This window comes from Centroberyx affinis, unplaced genomic scaffold (genome assembly GCF_046629955.1).
Source record: "Centroberyx affinis isolate AG114_WGS23_722 - 3 ecotype Tasmania unplaced genomic scaffold, CSIRO-AGI_Caff_v1 ptg002889l_1, whole genome shotgun sequence".
In the NCBI taxonomy this organism is placed as follows: Eukaryota; Metazoa; Chordata; class Actinopteri; order Beryciformes; family Berycidae; genus Centroberyx; species Centroberyx affinis.
This window is the reverse complement of record NW_027281018.1, coordinates 50-14,371: the sequence shown is the minus strand read 5'-3', so window position 1 is coordinate 14,371 and position 14,322 is coordinate 50. Positions and strand designations below refer to the sequence as shown.

General features: G+C 43.0%; 2 protein-coding genes across 2 annotated transcripts; one reads left to right on the top strand and one right to left on the bottom strand.

The window, feature by feature from the left end:
• Window positions 1-552: 552 nt before the first annotated feature.
• On the top strand, window positions 553-4,329 carry LOC139658418 (fibrinogen-like protein 1). The gene is made up of 8 exons (XM_071536549.1): window positions 553-641; window positions 1,046-1,304; window positions 1,557-1,716; window positions 1,853-1,950; window positions 2,279-2,367; window positions 2,459-2,584; window positions 2,720-2,784; window positions 3,328-4,329. The coding sequence occupies exons 1-8, from the start codon at window positions 579-581 to the stop codon at window positions 3,506-3,508; spliced, it is 1,041 nt and encodes a 346-aa protein (XP_071392650.1). The 5' UTR covers window positions 553-578; the 3' UTR covers window positions 3,509-4,329.
• Window positions 4,330-4,505: 176 nt separating this feature from the next.
• Window positions 4,506-13,889, bottom strand: LOC139658419 (thrombospondin type-1 domain-containing protein 1-like). Its single transcript, XM_071536550.1, has 8 exons — window positions 13,774-13,889; window positions 12,671-12,790; window positions 11,414-11,811; window positions 10,214-10,874; window positions 8,044-8,205; window positions 7,233-7,653; window positions 6,072-6,618; window positions 4,506-5,925 (listed from the first exon to the last, which is right to left on the bottom strand). Exons 2-8 carry the CDS (start codon window positions 12,723-12,725, stop codon window positions 5,245-5,247), a joined length of 2,925 nt encoding a protein of 974 aa, XP_071392651.1. The 5' UTR covers window positions 12,726-12,790; window positions 13,774-13,889; the 3' UTR covers window positions 4,506-5,244.
• Between the last annotated feature and the right edge of the window lie 433 nt (window positions 13,890-14,322).

Genomic DNA, 14,322 nt, shown 5'->3' with positions numbered 1-14,322 from the left:
GAGAGTATATCAAACTGATTTTAGTTATGAGGATGAAGAAAAACCCACACAACATAAATTACTAATTTTATGAAAATACAATCAATAAATCCATCAATCAATATAAAACATCACTGCTTATGATCAAAAAAATATTTTTCCTATATGGACAATGCTCTTGGTATGTGAGGAATGGAGTGGGCTTAACACTTTCTGTGCACAGGACATTTAAAAGGTCATATGCAGCTCTGGGAACAGCTACCCTTTCCAAATCCCTTTATGCTTGATAAAGGAGGAAAACGCAAAACTGGCCTGAGTTCAGTGTTTGGCAATGCCAACTGACCCTGGATTTAATGTGGACCATGCAGAACCGACCCAACCTATAAATAATACCGACAATTTTTACGGGAAAAGAACACACTGAAGCTGGAGAGAACAAGGGGAAGATGCATAACATCGGGAAATGAAGGTAGACTTGTGGCGCAGAGATTTTTAAAGTAGCCTATGTTTTTTGTCAAGTCTTCTATAGCCTATACAGTATTGAATATAAGTTTATACTTTCAGACTGATATTGCGCAAGAGACTCCTTCGTAATAGTCATGGCATTGCTGCTTCTGCTGGCACTGATGTGCCCAACCATGGCCTCATCTACACATTTCTCAGTATGTATCCTACTGTCTGTTCTTCGAGTTCAGGATATATTGCTCTCTTTGTAGTGTGACTTATAGTGTAACGCAGGTGACAAAGTTGCTTAAATTAATGTTTAGCTACTGCTTAAACATTGTCATTGTCATTGTCAACATTATTTGAATGATTCAGGGGGCCCCCAGGGGCCCTGTAACATGTCAGGGATTTTAGATTTTTATTGTGTCAGTTTTAATTATTATTCATTAATTAATTAATTAATTAATTAATTATTTATTATGTTGTACATTTGTTTAAAATGTACTTTTGTCAGGGGGCCCGAGATTTGTAGCAGTGCCCTGGATGCCTGTATGATACTGGGCCCATAAATACAAAGATAGAAACATAATGTATCTCTTGAATTTGGTTTCCCTCACTGAAGGCAGTGGACACCTGCGGGCCGGAGCACGCAGCCCTGAAGCGCAGTATAAGGAGTCTGGAGAGCAAACTCCTGATCGGGACTTGGCAGATTGAACACTTGCAAACGCACAAATACTTCCGTCCCATTCAACCTCCTTTGTCCAATCCGGACCTGGACCCAGACCTTGATGTAAACCCATCCAGTAATGGGACAGGAGACGTCTCAAACACGGCCCTGAATCCACTTCCACCGGCAGGCAACGTTATTGTCCACGATAAAGGTAAGAAAGGCTCACATGTGTGTTGTGATGCCCTTCATTAGGTAACATTGCTGTTTGGGATGTGCAATCTGCAGAACCCACAGTAGGCTACATGAATGAATCCTTAAGTCTTTTTTGAAACTTCATATTCACTCAGATTTACACATGTAATAGTTATAGTTCTACAATATGCAACATGAAGTTTATTATTTACCTACTAAGGGTGTTCATTAGCAATCATAAGGCCTCTACTTTCAAATACCATCTTTCTAGACTGTTCTGAGCTGTATGACAGACTGAGACCACCAAGTGGTTTTTACCGGATCAGACCCAAACCAGACCAGGAGCCATTTTTGGCCTACTGTGACATGGAGGATGGAGGAGGCTGGACGGTGTTTCAGAGACGACGGCATGGAAAGGTGGACTTCAACAGGTACAATCAGTTTTACTTCAAGAAGAGAAAGTAAAATTAGTACAAGTTTGCACAAAGCCAGGCATCAGATTTAGGTGTTGATAGAGATTACACAACCATTTCTCATCTCATCTCATCTCATCTTATTTTATTTTAGAGACTGGGTGGACTACAGAGACGGCTTTGGTGACTTCAAGCTGTGGAATGATGAGTTTTGGTTGGGGAATGAGCACATTCATTCTCTGCTCTCAGAAGGTCAGGTTCACACTCCCTGCAATGAATAAAATCACATCTAAAAGTATTTCTTATCTAAAATTATACCTTCTAAAATCCTAATCAAAAGCATCATCAAAAATTATAAATTCTTCTTTTGTATCTACGAATCTGTATCTATGAAAATGATTTTCAACTAATTTGCTGTCACTCATCGCATGCTCCTGTGTGGTTATGAGCACCCTCTAAAGTAGGACAAAATAAACCATAAAAAAACATTCGCAGATGCTATTTGACCTGGCTCTGACCACAACACTATACAACAGATCAGAGGACTTCTCTCTCATTCTGTCTCTGTATTTTTCTGAAGGTGAGAACCTGGTGAAGATAGATCTAATGGACTGGGATGGCCAGAGAACTCATGCATTTTACGAGAACTTCAGGATCTCTGATGAGGAGGTTAGAAAAACAATTTTTACAAAACTCATCTATGGCCCCAGAGGTAACTGTGATCACCGACAAACATTACCTGCTCTAACACCCACTCCAGAATAAGTATCGCCTCCAGTACGGGCCGTACAGCGGGCGAGCCGGGGACGCTCTGACTGGAGGAGCGGGCATGATGGAGCAGTGGTCCGCCTGCCTCAGTGGCATGCAATTCAGCACCAGGGATCAGGTCAGTCATCTATCCTCCTGACACTCTGAAATGGGATGTTTATGGAGTCCATGGTTGTAATATTTCTGATCATGTTGATGGTGGTAGTGCAGATGATAACTGGATGCTAATGATGATGATGATGGTAATTGACAGGACAATGACCGCTACCTTCAGGGCAGCTGTGCCCAGGAGAATAAGGCCGGCTGGTGGTTCAACAGGTGAGACATTTCAAATCAAACCTAGTGTGAAGTAGCACTGCTGTTTCTGTGATGTCCTCTTCTTATTTAAAGTGGTAATCTTCACTTAAAACAACCCTAACCTTTATTTTGGCAACATCTTTGGTGCTAATAGCTATTGCTGTAGTGTTTCTGCACTGCACTTCCTAGAGAGTGGGCGGTACTGTGACGTCTTTTTCCTTGGATTTCACTTAATAAAGTTTGATTTTCTGTAGGTGGCGCTCTTTTCTTTGTCTGTTCAACACAGTGACTATTGCTGCTCAGGCTACCTGCTGCTGCCAAAAACACATTTCTTCCTATATGCGGCACAGGATTTTTCCTGGGAAACAGCTTCCAGGCACCAGGTGTTTAGAACAGCACATGTAGCAAATGTTAAAGCTTTCTTGAACTGGGTATAGGTTGAATTACTAATGTTATTTCAATCAGCAATAGAGAGTAGCAAAACAAACATTTATTTATATGGAAATGTTGCAGATTATTACTTTAATTATGACACTGTGTACTGTGTGAACTTTCTATCTTCAGATGTCATACAGCCAACCTGAATGGGAAGTTCTACCGTGGAGGGAAGTACCAGGGCCAGAATGACAACGGTGTGGTGTGGGGAACCTGGAGGGGCCTCTGGTATTCCCTCAGACACACCACCATGAAGGTGCGGCCCCTGGTTTTCTTGGACAGCATGGGCAGTGGAGCGTGGGAAAATTAATACCAACACCAGGCTTCAGATTCCTCAATGTGATATGGAATGAGTATAAGAAATAAGGGCAGAGAAAGGAGGAAATTATACTTTTTTATGCCATATTTTAATTCTTTTTATTTACCTCTTTCCCCCTTGCTTCATTATTTGAAGATAATATCAAAAGTTGATAGTTCAATATCTTATATTTCCTTGTAAGCACATGCTATCCATAACTGGTATTTAGGATGTATGATATTAATCAAACAATAAAAAAACAGCATTTCAATAATGATGTCTCCCTGATGTTCATATTTGATTGTCCTCAAATATAATTACAACTGGATACAGCTGTCACATATTTTAATGTGCTGTGCGGAAAAGACATTATGAAAAATGTTTGAAATTGTTTATGATCCATCTTACTGTAAAAGATGGAGGGATTATACAGTCTAAACTACACATTCAAATTGTCCCTGAACAGTAAACTGGCTCTGCACTGTACAGTAGTCCTGCACAGCACAGTAAAAACAGCACATTCAACAGTGTAGGACAATAACAGTCTTCCCTTCTATTAATCTGCTTGTCTTGAGATGCATAAATAATTTCATTGTTTCTTGGTTGACATAAAATCATTCTATGTTTTCTGTGGTGCTGTAAATATTGTCATTGATTGATAAAGCCCAAGATCATGTTAAATATGACTTGGCAAATGGCAAAGAGTGTATTCTGACATCCAGTAGTTGATATACAAAAAAACTTGGACTTGGTATTCCAAAAGTGTCTTAGGTATAAGATCATTTTTTGTGGACAAAGTGATCCCAGTGCTAAGATGCCTTTAGAAATGAAGAGTCCATATAACCTAAAATTAAAAAACTCCAGAAAACGGCAACTCAATTAAAGAGGAATTCTGCACACTAGTATGCAGTGAACTGATATGGCAAGTAAACATTTTCACTTCATGCAAACTTTGAAATACAAAAACATAATTGCAATAGAAATACAAATTATACAAATGTCAGACAAAATATTGTGAATAAAAATGAGATGGTTATGTGTAATAAATCCCCATTTAGATCTCATTGTCCTCCTATCTTATCTTATTTTCTCACTTTTTACTCTCCACTCCCAAGATAAGCAAACTCCTTAAACCCTTAACATACAATCTTCACCAGTATGTCTGTATGTTTGTGTGTATACATGTATGCATCAAAGTGTGCCTTGTGTCTTGAGTGCTTTTGTAGAAGCGTGTGTATATGTTTGGATAGTGTGTTTTTGTGTGAGTGTGTGTGTGTGTGTGGGTCTTATATTAGGGCCCTAAAGCATGGGAACGTTTTTTAAAGATCAAAAAATTGCATGGGAAAGTTCCCTCAGTATCAGTCAAAACAAAGAGAAAGAAAATCTGTGTAAAACTTTTATATTTTCTCTGGTTTTATAAGGCTATTGTGTGTGGTCAAAATGACCCCAAACAACACTGTTGTATGTGAATAAGTGTATACAGGATCTTGAAAACGTATCATCATGTTAAATTTTACTAGTTAACCAGTTTTCCCCATGAAATTAGGAAAAAGTCATCAAGCATCAAGCTGAAAAAATAATGTTAATCATGTTTTTAGAGACATTAAACATTGAATGGGGTCAAATTGACCCCAAACATAACAGGCGGGTTAAGGCATGTAGTGGAGAGGGTTAGGGTTAGGGGTCAAGGAGTCATTGTAGTCAATGGCAAGTCCTCACAAGTATAGTAATATAAACCTGTGTGTGATCTAGTCCTCCTCCCCTACATAAGCTGAGGGCAGGTCCAGGTCCATCATCCTCTGCTCCGCCTCACTCAGCCCGTAGGGGGAGCCACAGCTGCTGCTGTAGTCTCCAGACATCGGCAGAGAGCGGCACCGGCCCTTCCTCTGCTCCGAGGCGGATGCACTGAAGGTGGAGCTGCGCTGGCGCCCCTTGTGGCCGGAGACCCCGGAGCAGGACTGGGCCTCCTTTAATTTCCGGGCCAGGATGTTCCTCTGGATCGGCGACGGGCCGCGGCGGTTCCAGTTGTGCTCCGCCCGCTCTGCGCGATCCAGACCCAGGAGGTCCCCACCGCGGGAACTGACGGGCCCCACAGCTGGGCCACCAATCCCTGAGACCCCCCCTCCACCTCCAGTCTCACCACTCTTCTGCCTCTCTCTTTCCCTAGTGCCGTTGAGGTCTGCTTTACTTTGTATCTCAGGTACTGAGGTGGCTTTAGTGTTGGTCCCTGTGTGTTTGAGTTCACTGTTGTGACAAGGAACAGCTGTCTCTATCCAAGGTATCCTCTGGTCTGTTCCATGGGGTCTGGACCTGGCCCAGTCTGAGGCCCCATGCTCTGGAATGGGGTAAGAGGGGAAGGGGGGGTACGGCTGGCCCTCCCTGATGCCTTTGGTCCAACTGCTTCCCTCAGGAAGGGTCCGGGACGTCACCTGGAAATGAGAACGTAAATGGATTTATATGGTGGTGATTCTTAAACTTCATAAAGTGCATAAACAGACCCACATTGATACAGATCATCGCAAATAATTCTACCTAGTATATATTTAAAAGCATAGTTAAAGTTGGATAGTCTAACCTGGGTCATGCTCCTTTCTCTGAACTGTCTGGAGGGTGCCGAGGGTGGGGGCTGGGGTTTGGTATCATTAAAACTGGAAGTCCGGCGGAAATTGGGATTCTTCTTATATGAGTTCCCTACTCCTGTGTCCCCTCCACCTCTGACTCCTCCTAACCCGCTCCTCTCCACCATCTCAACCCAGTCAGCAGTGCGGTCACGCCATTTTGAGCTGCTCCCACCCGCATAACCAGAAACAGGAGGCCCTAGGACCAGCTCCACTCTGGGACTCAGTCTGTCAGGCACAGTCTTAGAGGTCTGCAGTGGGGCTCTGGGCTCAGAAAAGGGAGCTGCGATACGAAAATGGCTGAGAGAATTGGCCTCCTCCTGGAGGCCCAGGGGGACAGGATGAGTGAACCCTGTTGGTGTGGGAACAGGTGACTGGGTGGGTGAAGCAGATGTCTCCAGCAGGGTGTCATGGACTGGGCTGGAGGAGACGTGGTACAGCTGAGTGGCTTCTTTCAAACCTTTCTTCTTCATTTCTTTCAACTGCTGCTGAGCCAAGCGGTACCTGCAGAGAAAACAATATTTTATTTTCCAAAACAAGGACTGATAGAATGAGTTTGACCAGTGGTGGAAAAAGTACTTAAATCCTTTACGTAAGTAAAAGTAGCAATACCATAATGGAGAAATACTCCGCTAAAAATAAAAGTCAAGTATAGAAGTATTAGCAGTAAAATGTACTTAAGTATCAAAAGTAAAAATACTCATTCTGAAGAACGGCCCCTTTCAGATTGTTAAATTATTAATGCATTAACCTGTAAGAAGTATTTTAATGTTGTAGGTCTAACTGTTCCATATACTGCTGGGGAGTTTAAACTCCAACAATGCAACATATTTTATGAGCTTATTGTATGTGTTGCATTGACAACCTTATTCTGCAAAGTAACTAGTAACTACAGCTGTCAGATAAATGGAGTAAAAAGTTAAATATTTCCCTCAAACTGAAATGTAGTCGAGTAAAATTATAAAGTCTCACAAAATGGAAATACCAGTGCCAATACCTCAAAAAAGTGCCAGTACCTCAAAATTGTACTTAAGTACAGTACTTGAGTAAATGTACTTTGCAATAATGCTGACAGAATATAATTGTATGCACAGAATAAAACCATATTCTATACATACCCAAATATGGGTGGTGGCAGCTTTTGACCTGTGGGAGAGAGTCTTTCTGGGTCCTGTGACAGAGGCAGCACCAGGGGCTGAGAAAGAGGCTGAGTGCCCAGGGGAGGCCTGTCTTTCTGGCCTCCACCCACCCCGAGGCCGCCTGCTGGGCCCTGGCTGTCCGACAGGCTGGGCCTTTGGAGACTGTTCCCGCAGATGGAGGCCTCATCGGAGAGCTTGCGTCCCCCGGGGGAATGCATGGAGCCTCGGCGTACGGAGCTGCACTGAGGCGTCCGGCAAAGCTTTCTCCACACGGTGACCACAACTGTAGCCAGAATCACAGCCAGGCAAAGGGAGATACCGGCAACCACCACCAGGTTAGCACCTAGGGGTGTAACTCCTACAGGCACAGGGGGGAGGGACGGGAAAGGAGCAGGCAACGCTGAGGAAGAAAGGGAGACGATAATGTAAACAGTGTGCACTGGTGCTCATACTGCTCTGCCATTGCAGTCATTTTCTAGTCTGGAAAACACTGGGAAGAAGCATAAATGGAAATTTTGGAGCAAGAGGAGGGGCAAAGAGAGTGAGGCCAGTTAACAGAATGAAAAAATAGATCTATGTGAATGACTAGATCTGTGCAGTCTTCCAAGTATAAAGAGGGAGCGCTTTTTTATCTCTGAAAGGGAGAAGCAAAAAAGGGAATAGAGTGATAAAGACAGAGAAAAGAGAGCAGTGGAACAAACTAAGGGCATGAATGATAGAAGAATAGAGCAGAAATAATGGACAATGAACAGAAAAGAGAAAGGAGAGAGAGGGGAGCGAAGAGACTGACCAGTACAGTCCTCCAGTGAGCAGAGGGACTGTTCCTTCACCATGCCGGTGCACTGCACCCCTCCAACACCTGAGGGCAGCAGACAGTCACGGACTCGCTCCCTCACCCCCTCTCCGCAGCTCACACTGCACACGCTCCACGGCTGCCAAGGGCCCCATGACTCTGCGGTAAGACAGATGACCAAAAAAATGTTATATTCCAGATCAATACGTGACTTCATGAGGCTTGCCGAGATTCTTCCTCGCTTCTTTCTCAATATAACACAGTGTTCACTTGTTAATATAGCTCCTATCCTTTCCCCATCTGTATTATCAGGCAATACAACAATGTTATCACTTGGCCAATTTTATGGAATACTGGAAAATATACAAGAGGCAGTGGACAAGAAACAATGTTAAACAAGATAAAATGAATTACTGGAGTACTGGAATATGTGGGGGGAATAAAAATGAAGTGAACAAGAAACAATGTTAAAACAGATAAAATTAATTATAGAATTCTGCAATTCTATAATAATAATAAATCAAATAATACAATTTCTATAAATATCCGGATTCATTTCTACAAGCAGCTAACATATTGCACAACCATTCTATCATGTGACATCAGCCAGTTACTGGTTAATTCCCAAAATAGGTATAGAAACATCTAAAGAACAAAGGAGGAGAGGATAAAGCAAAAAATATAGCTGCAAGCATCCATATATAATGAGATTGTGACTGTCGTGACTGTCATACATCCATTTTTATTCTAACATTGCTGTAACTGGTTACATACTCAAAATCTCCCCATTATGCACCTCTTTGATGGATTTGCATATAATTTGTTAAGTATGCTTCAAACTGAGGTCCTAACATTCATAATCATCTATCATGCTATTATGGCCTAGAACATCCCGGCACACCAAAACAGTATATCTATCAAACTATATGAGAAGATTCAGACCATTTATGTATCTCTCTATATATCGTAAAAGCTTGGTGTTGACGCTTCAAAAGCTGAAGAAAGGGAAATCTAGGAGGGAAATTTGTAGGATACATGGATATTTGTACCAAGTATCATGACTATCAGATAAACAGTGATTGGAGATATGGCCTTTTTTTTCTTTAAGTTTGACTTTTGATTATAATGCCACCATCAGGTCATTTAGGATAATTTTGGATGTGGACCTGATGAGGCTGCCATCCTTTTTCATAATGCAAAATTTGCTCTCACCAGCATACTGCATTTCACAAGAGTTTGAATGACTAGAGAAAATGGATGGAAACAGGATTTCAATAAAATTCAATAGGTTTGCAGTTACTATCACGACAATATGACTGAATCTAATTGGTAATTTATTGACGCTGTCAGCATAAAATCATTAAAAAAATTTTTATGATTTTACGTTTAAAAATCGTTATCAATCATTAAATTAAATAAATATTAGTAGTCAGTCACAACTGCAACCCACAAATTACTGAGGTAATACGATTTGCTAAACTGAATTGAGTTCTGTAAATTATGGCTGAACTGCAGTTGCATTGTGTTCTGCAAATTATGGCAGGATTGTCTAGTGGTTACTGAGGTCATCGCTCAACCGAAGGACCCGGGTCTGATTCCAGTGCAGCCACACTACAGGTGGAAGTGGCCCAAATCTGATTTTTTTTGCCTACATGTGACACAGATCTGATTTCAGAGCACAATGAACATCAAAAATCTTTCTGATCAATCTGATCTTTTTAATTCCAATTTGGGCCACATTCGACTGTCAGACTCAGAGAACAAAAAGAGAATTTTCCCCTTTGGGAGATAAATCACATCAAAAAGTCAGTCAAGATTGAGTTGTCTGTTTATAGACATCCAAATAGATAAGCAGTTGCCTAAGATTAGAAAGATGCGTTCAACAATCTGGGAAATCTGGAGCAGCTCTTTTCCCTCCTTCAAAAATTTGGATCAAGGTCCTCTTGAACAAGGCACTTCACCCCTACTCCAGTGATGAATGACCAGATTGTGATTGTACTCTGGGCATCTCCCGAGTGTGAATGTGTCTAACTGTATGAATGTGAAGCAGGGAGGTGCTGAAAAAGAGCATGCATGCTCTGCAAACCTTCCCCGGATTAATAAAAAATCCACTCCCTATTGAGATGGAAACCATGTGATTACATTACAGATCTATGGTACATCTCACCTGAACTCCTGTGAACCACCAAACAGGTCTGTGCTGGACTAGGGGAGCGACTGAAATTGAAGACAAACCGAAAGCAGTACTTATTCCTTCCTGGGTAAAACACAGAGCAGTTGAATTCGGTCTCATTTTCTCCCTGAGTCAGCCAGTTAAAGGCCAATGGCGGAGAGTTGGGCTCCTCTGATCCAAACCCCACCATTGCTGTTCCGCCTGTCCCCATCCCAGAGGAACCAGCAACCCCCCTCCCAACCCCTCCGTCCTGATACAGCAATACTTTCCCATTGATGTGAGCGCAGGGTGGGGTGACCAGCTTAACAGCCATAGTCCCTTCGCAACCTGTCCTGTAAGCGTTGACATTGTCCACCAGCAGCTTATAAGAGAAGATGCGGGACAGGTAGAGGGGCCCGGAGCTCTTCACTTCCTGGGTTGTGTGAGGGGATCGCAGAGCCACCCGGATGAAGTCTCTTTCCGTGAAGGGGAAGGCGCAGGACAGCTCGATGCTCTGGGAACGCAGCGCTCTGATTGGGTGGCGCGTGCGGGCTCGGACCTTGTCGATGCTGTTTCGACCGATCTGGTTGTACTCCATGTAGCTGACTTCCAGCAGGAGGGCAGAGTCCAGGACACTGGAGCAAGCCTGGAAGTGTTCGTTAGTGGATATCCCCACCTGGTGAGAGACAGAGAAGAAGAAGGTTTTCCTGAAAGTTTTACCTTGTTTTTTGCCTTGAGGGTCTACCCGTAGGTTAGGCTTTGTAGAATAGGTTGGTTGTTATCTCCTGCTAAAATCTGCTTTTGTGTGTTTTGTGCTCTTCCTGATGTTTGTCCTATGTTATTCTGTTCTATGGTTGATTGTTGATCAGTTAGATCTAGTTAGGCTCATTCTTTTTCATACTCATCCCTCCTGTTTTTTGGCCTCCATCTTTCTCTCCCTCACCTCTATTTTTTTTTGTCCCATCCCATGTCACCCCCTCCCACCCTCCCCCATATCTATCTTGTCCTTTGAGACATGCATGTGATAAAGGACTATATAAATAAACTTGAACTAGAACTTGAAGAAAAGAGGTGTCCTTGATCAGAATCTTAACGGTTTGGAGAAGCACATTGTCATGGTACCAGAAAGCTTCAACACACACCTCTGATCATTCTGTTTGTCATTCTACGGTACAATAAACCAACTTCTTACGTAAAATATCCCATTTGTGTTACCTGGAAAGATCCTGAGTGGTTGCCGGCCCTCTCCACAGCGATGTGAAAGGTAGGCCACTGCACCTGCAGTTCAGAGCTCCACCACCAGGCCGTGCTCTCCACGGCACTGCCCCCATCCGTCCTGTTAGCGCGAGAATCCGCGACGATGCTGGTTCGCCTCAGATGGAACCGGAACGTTCCAGCGTACAGGAAGCACGAGCAGTTGAACTCTATCCTCCCTTCTAATTGGTCGTTGGGGAGGGTTCTGGTCAGGAGGGTGGTGTTGGTGTCTGTGTCAACCAGGGAGAGGGTGGTGTTGCGGATGGCGCTGCCGTTGGATTCGGTGCTGAAGTCCACAAACACGCTGGCGTTGCTAAGGGCAACGTGGAAGGAGGGCCAGAGGTTGAGCCCTGCCATCGCTACAGGAGAGGAGGCAGAGAGGTGAGAGAGGACAGACAGGAAGATGTCAGGGAAAATGTATGTAGAAATAACAATTTAGCTATTTAACATGCACCTTGTAAAACACATTGTATAAAAGCAGTGAGTCAAATCTGGTCTCACACTATTCATTAGATTTTGTCCTACTTTCTTTATTTCTTAAAATAAATGATTAAATCTGGTATGACATTTTCATATTTTCAATCTGCTTTCTTGGTGTGACTTCGCAAGCTGTCAGTCACCTTGCCTATAGGTTGTGTATTCACCTGCAGCATTAAGGCTTCATTACTGATTCTCTGTATTGAAGTGATCACACAACACTGACCAAAACAGTTATTTGGGTCAGCCTGCTTTTGCTTATATATGTGTTGGAAGTATGGCTTTCTAATGGAAGGAAAACAGAAGTTAGTAACATCTCAACAGGCAGCCAGTGTTAGAGGTTGAGCTGGGGAACGCCTCTGAAGAAGTACTGAAAACTAAAAAATGTTCTGCCACAGCGGCATATCGCTCTATAAGAGCTATTGTGCTGTGTAAATCCTGTTGTGCATAGCTCACTTCCTCACAAAGCAACGCTCTCCAAAAGGAAAGAGGGTGTGGGGAGAGGAAGAGACTGACCCTCCATTTACCCCCCTCCTCCTTTTTCCTTCAGCGACTCAGCTTCTCTGCCCCGTTTGAATGAGCGTATAGCACAATAGCACTATAGATTCGTACAATAGCAGGTGGCAGGCTTCGCTACATGCGTGTTTGCTTGATTAATTGTAGTGAAAATGAATTACCCTGCCAGCCTTTTGAGTCTTTAGGTTATTATGAGTTAGGTGACAGAGGTTTGGCGACGCTCACCGTATCCCATGAGCGCCAGCAGGAACGGCAACAGTGAGACAGAAGCCTGTGGCATTCCGATGGCCGTGCCTCCGTTTCCTCCTACACCGCATGACCGTCTTCCTCCACCATCCCAGACCTCTAGAAGTCAGAGGGAAGTCAGAAAACATACAACAAACAAACAAAAGTAATCCATGAGAAGGTGGCAATCAACAACCAAGTGCTTGTAGGTGTCATCAGACAGGAGAAGGCACGGCAGGAGTGTGCGCACATCTGAGATATGGAAAACAGGAAAACATTAACATGAAGTTTTGAGACTCTGGCTGTTGAGTTGCTCTGATTTACAGTGGTGTCTTCCTCTGCCTTTCATCCTCACGCAAGTGCAGTAGCTGCAGGAGGTCTTTTGTTCATCACAAATATATATTTATAACCTAGAGCCAAACCCCTGTGATTTGATTGTTTGAATCCTCAGAGCGTTTCTGAAACACAAACGGAAAGGTTTTAACCTATTGTTTTTGTCTATCCAGTGTTTATGTCAGGAACAACATGCAGCAAAATAATTGCCTACCAGTTCCTGCATTTCTCTATTTCCTCTTCACAGAACAAAATACTCTGTGTCTCACATTGTCTCAGAGAAACCAGGAGAATGACCCACACAGGCATGGACCCTTGGGATTTTGGGTACCATGCCTGGTGAGACTATTTCTCTTATGTACATTTCTATCCCCCCCATTCAAATTCTGGCAAGTGGAGATATCTTTGCACTAACCACGGACTAATACAATATCAACCAGTGGAATCAGATGCTCTCTTATACAGTTATGTTCCCATCTAATCAGCCACTGACTTCCAAGATGAAAGATATAAAAAATATTGTAGCCTGAACATGTTTTCCTCTGTACTGAGCTTATAAGTAAATCTCTGCTAAAACATTAGAAGGGTGTGTAGTAAGTTGAAGTTTATTGCTTACCCCACATGACTTATTTGGAAATCTGTGTCATCAATCTAAACATCTAAACAGATGTGCGCAGTCTGAAACCATATTGTCCCTTTGGGCCAGCTAATGGCCATTGCCTTCATTTTCTCATAGTTGAAAACAACAACAAAAAAACAGTTGTACTCACATCTTCTGTTGTCTCAGCACACCATTATTCCACTCGACTTTTTCAACACGGCAAAGTCAATATCAACCCCTCCTGCACTGTTACCATAGTGATGTCGATCGATCCACTGATTAATTTCACTGACAGCGGGAGAAGCTTGACAGACCCCGCGCCGCGTCCGCCGGAGGAGCGTCTGCCTGCCTGCCTGTCTGTGTAGCGAGCGTGCGAAAGAAGCGTGAACGCGCACTCTGAGGATCCGCTCCCTCGACCAATTACATGGCTGATTGAGCTAAATGTGAAGCGGCACGCGGCATTATCTATGTGCTGCCTGCCAGTTGCGTCCAAACTACAAACATACAGTAAAAGACCACGTGTACTGTAGTGGTAAATAAAAAAAATGGTTAAACAATGAAACAAAATCAAAAGTATTTTCAGAGAAATATTAATATATTGATACTGCTTACCATAATGCATAGGCTACTCTCAATTTATGTCAAATACGTCAGCCTTAAAAGGTGGGTCAGCTGAGTTTAGGTGGGTTTACTCTCCACTGCATTCCTGCCTAAGAAG

What these genes read in the sequence shown, in the direction of transcription:
- LOC139658418 (XM_071536549.1), top strand. Translation starts at nt 579, where the DNA reads ATGGCATTGCTGCTTCTGCTGGCACTGATGTGCCCAACCATGGCCTCA. An exon ending in TCATTCTCTGCTCTCAGAAG is followed by an intron (nt 1,951 to 2,278) that starts GTCAGGTTCACA and finishes ATTTTTCTGAAG; the next exon opens with GTGAGAACCTGGTGAAGATA. An exon ending in AATTCAGCACCAGGGATCAG is followed by an intron (nt 2,585 to 2,719) that starts GTCAGTCATCTA and finishes GGTAATTGACAG; the next exon opens with GACAATGACCGCTACCTTCA.
- LOC139658419 (XM_071536550.1), bottom strand. Translation starts at nt 12,725, where the DNA reads ATGCCACAGGCTTCTGTCTCACTGTTGCCGTTCCTGCTGGCGCTCATG. An exon ending in CTCACTGGAGGACTGTACTG is followed by an intron (nt 7,654 to 8,043) that starts GTCAGTCTCTTC and finishes TTTCTTCCTCAG; the next exon opens with CGTTGCCTGCTCCTTTCCCG. An exon ending in CTGCCACCACCCATATTTGG is followed by an intron (nt 6,619 to 7,232) that starts GTATGTATAGAA and finishes TTTTCTCTGCAG; the next exon opens with GTACCGCTTGGCTCAGCAGC.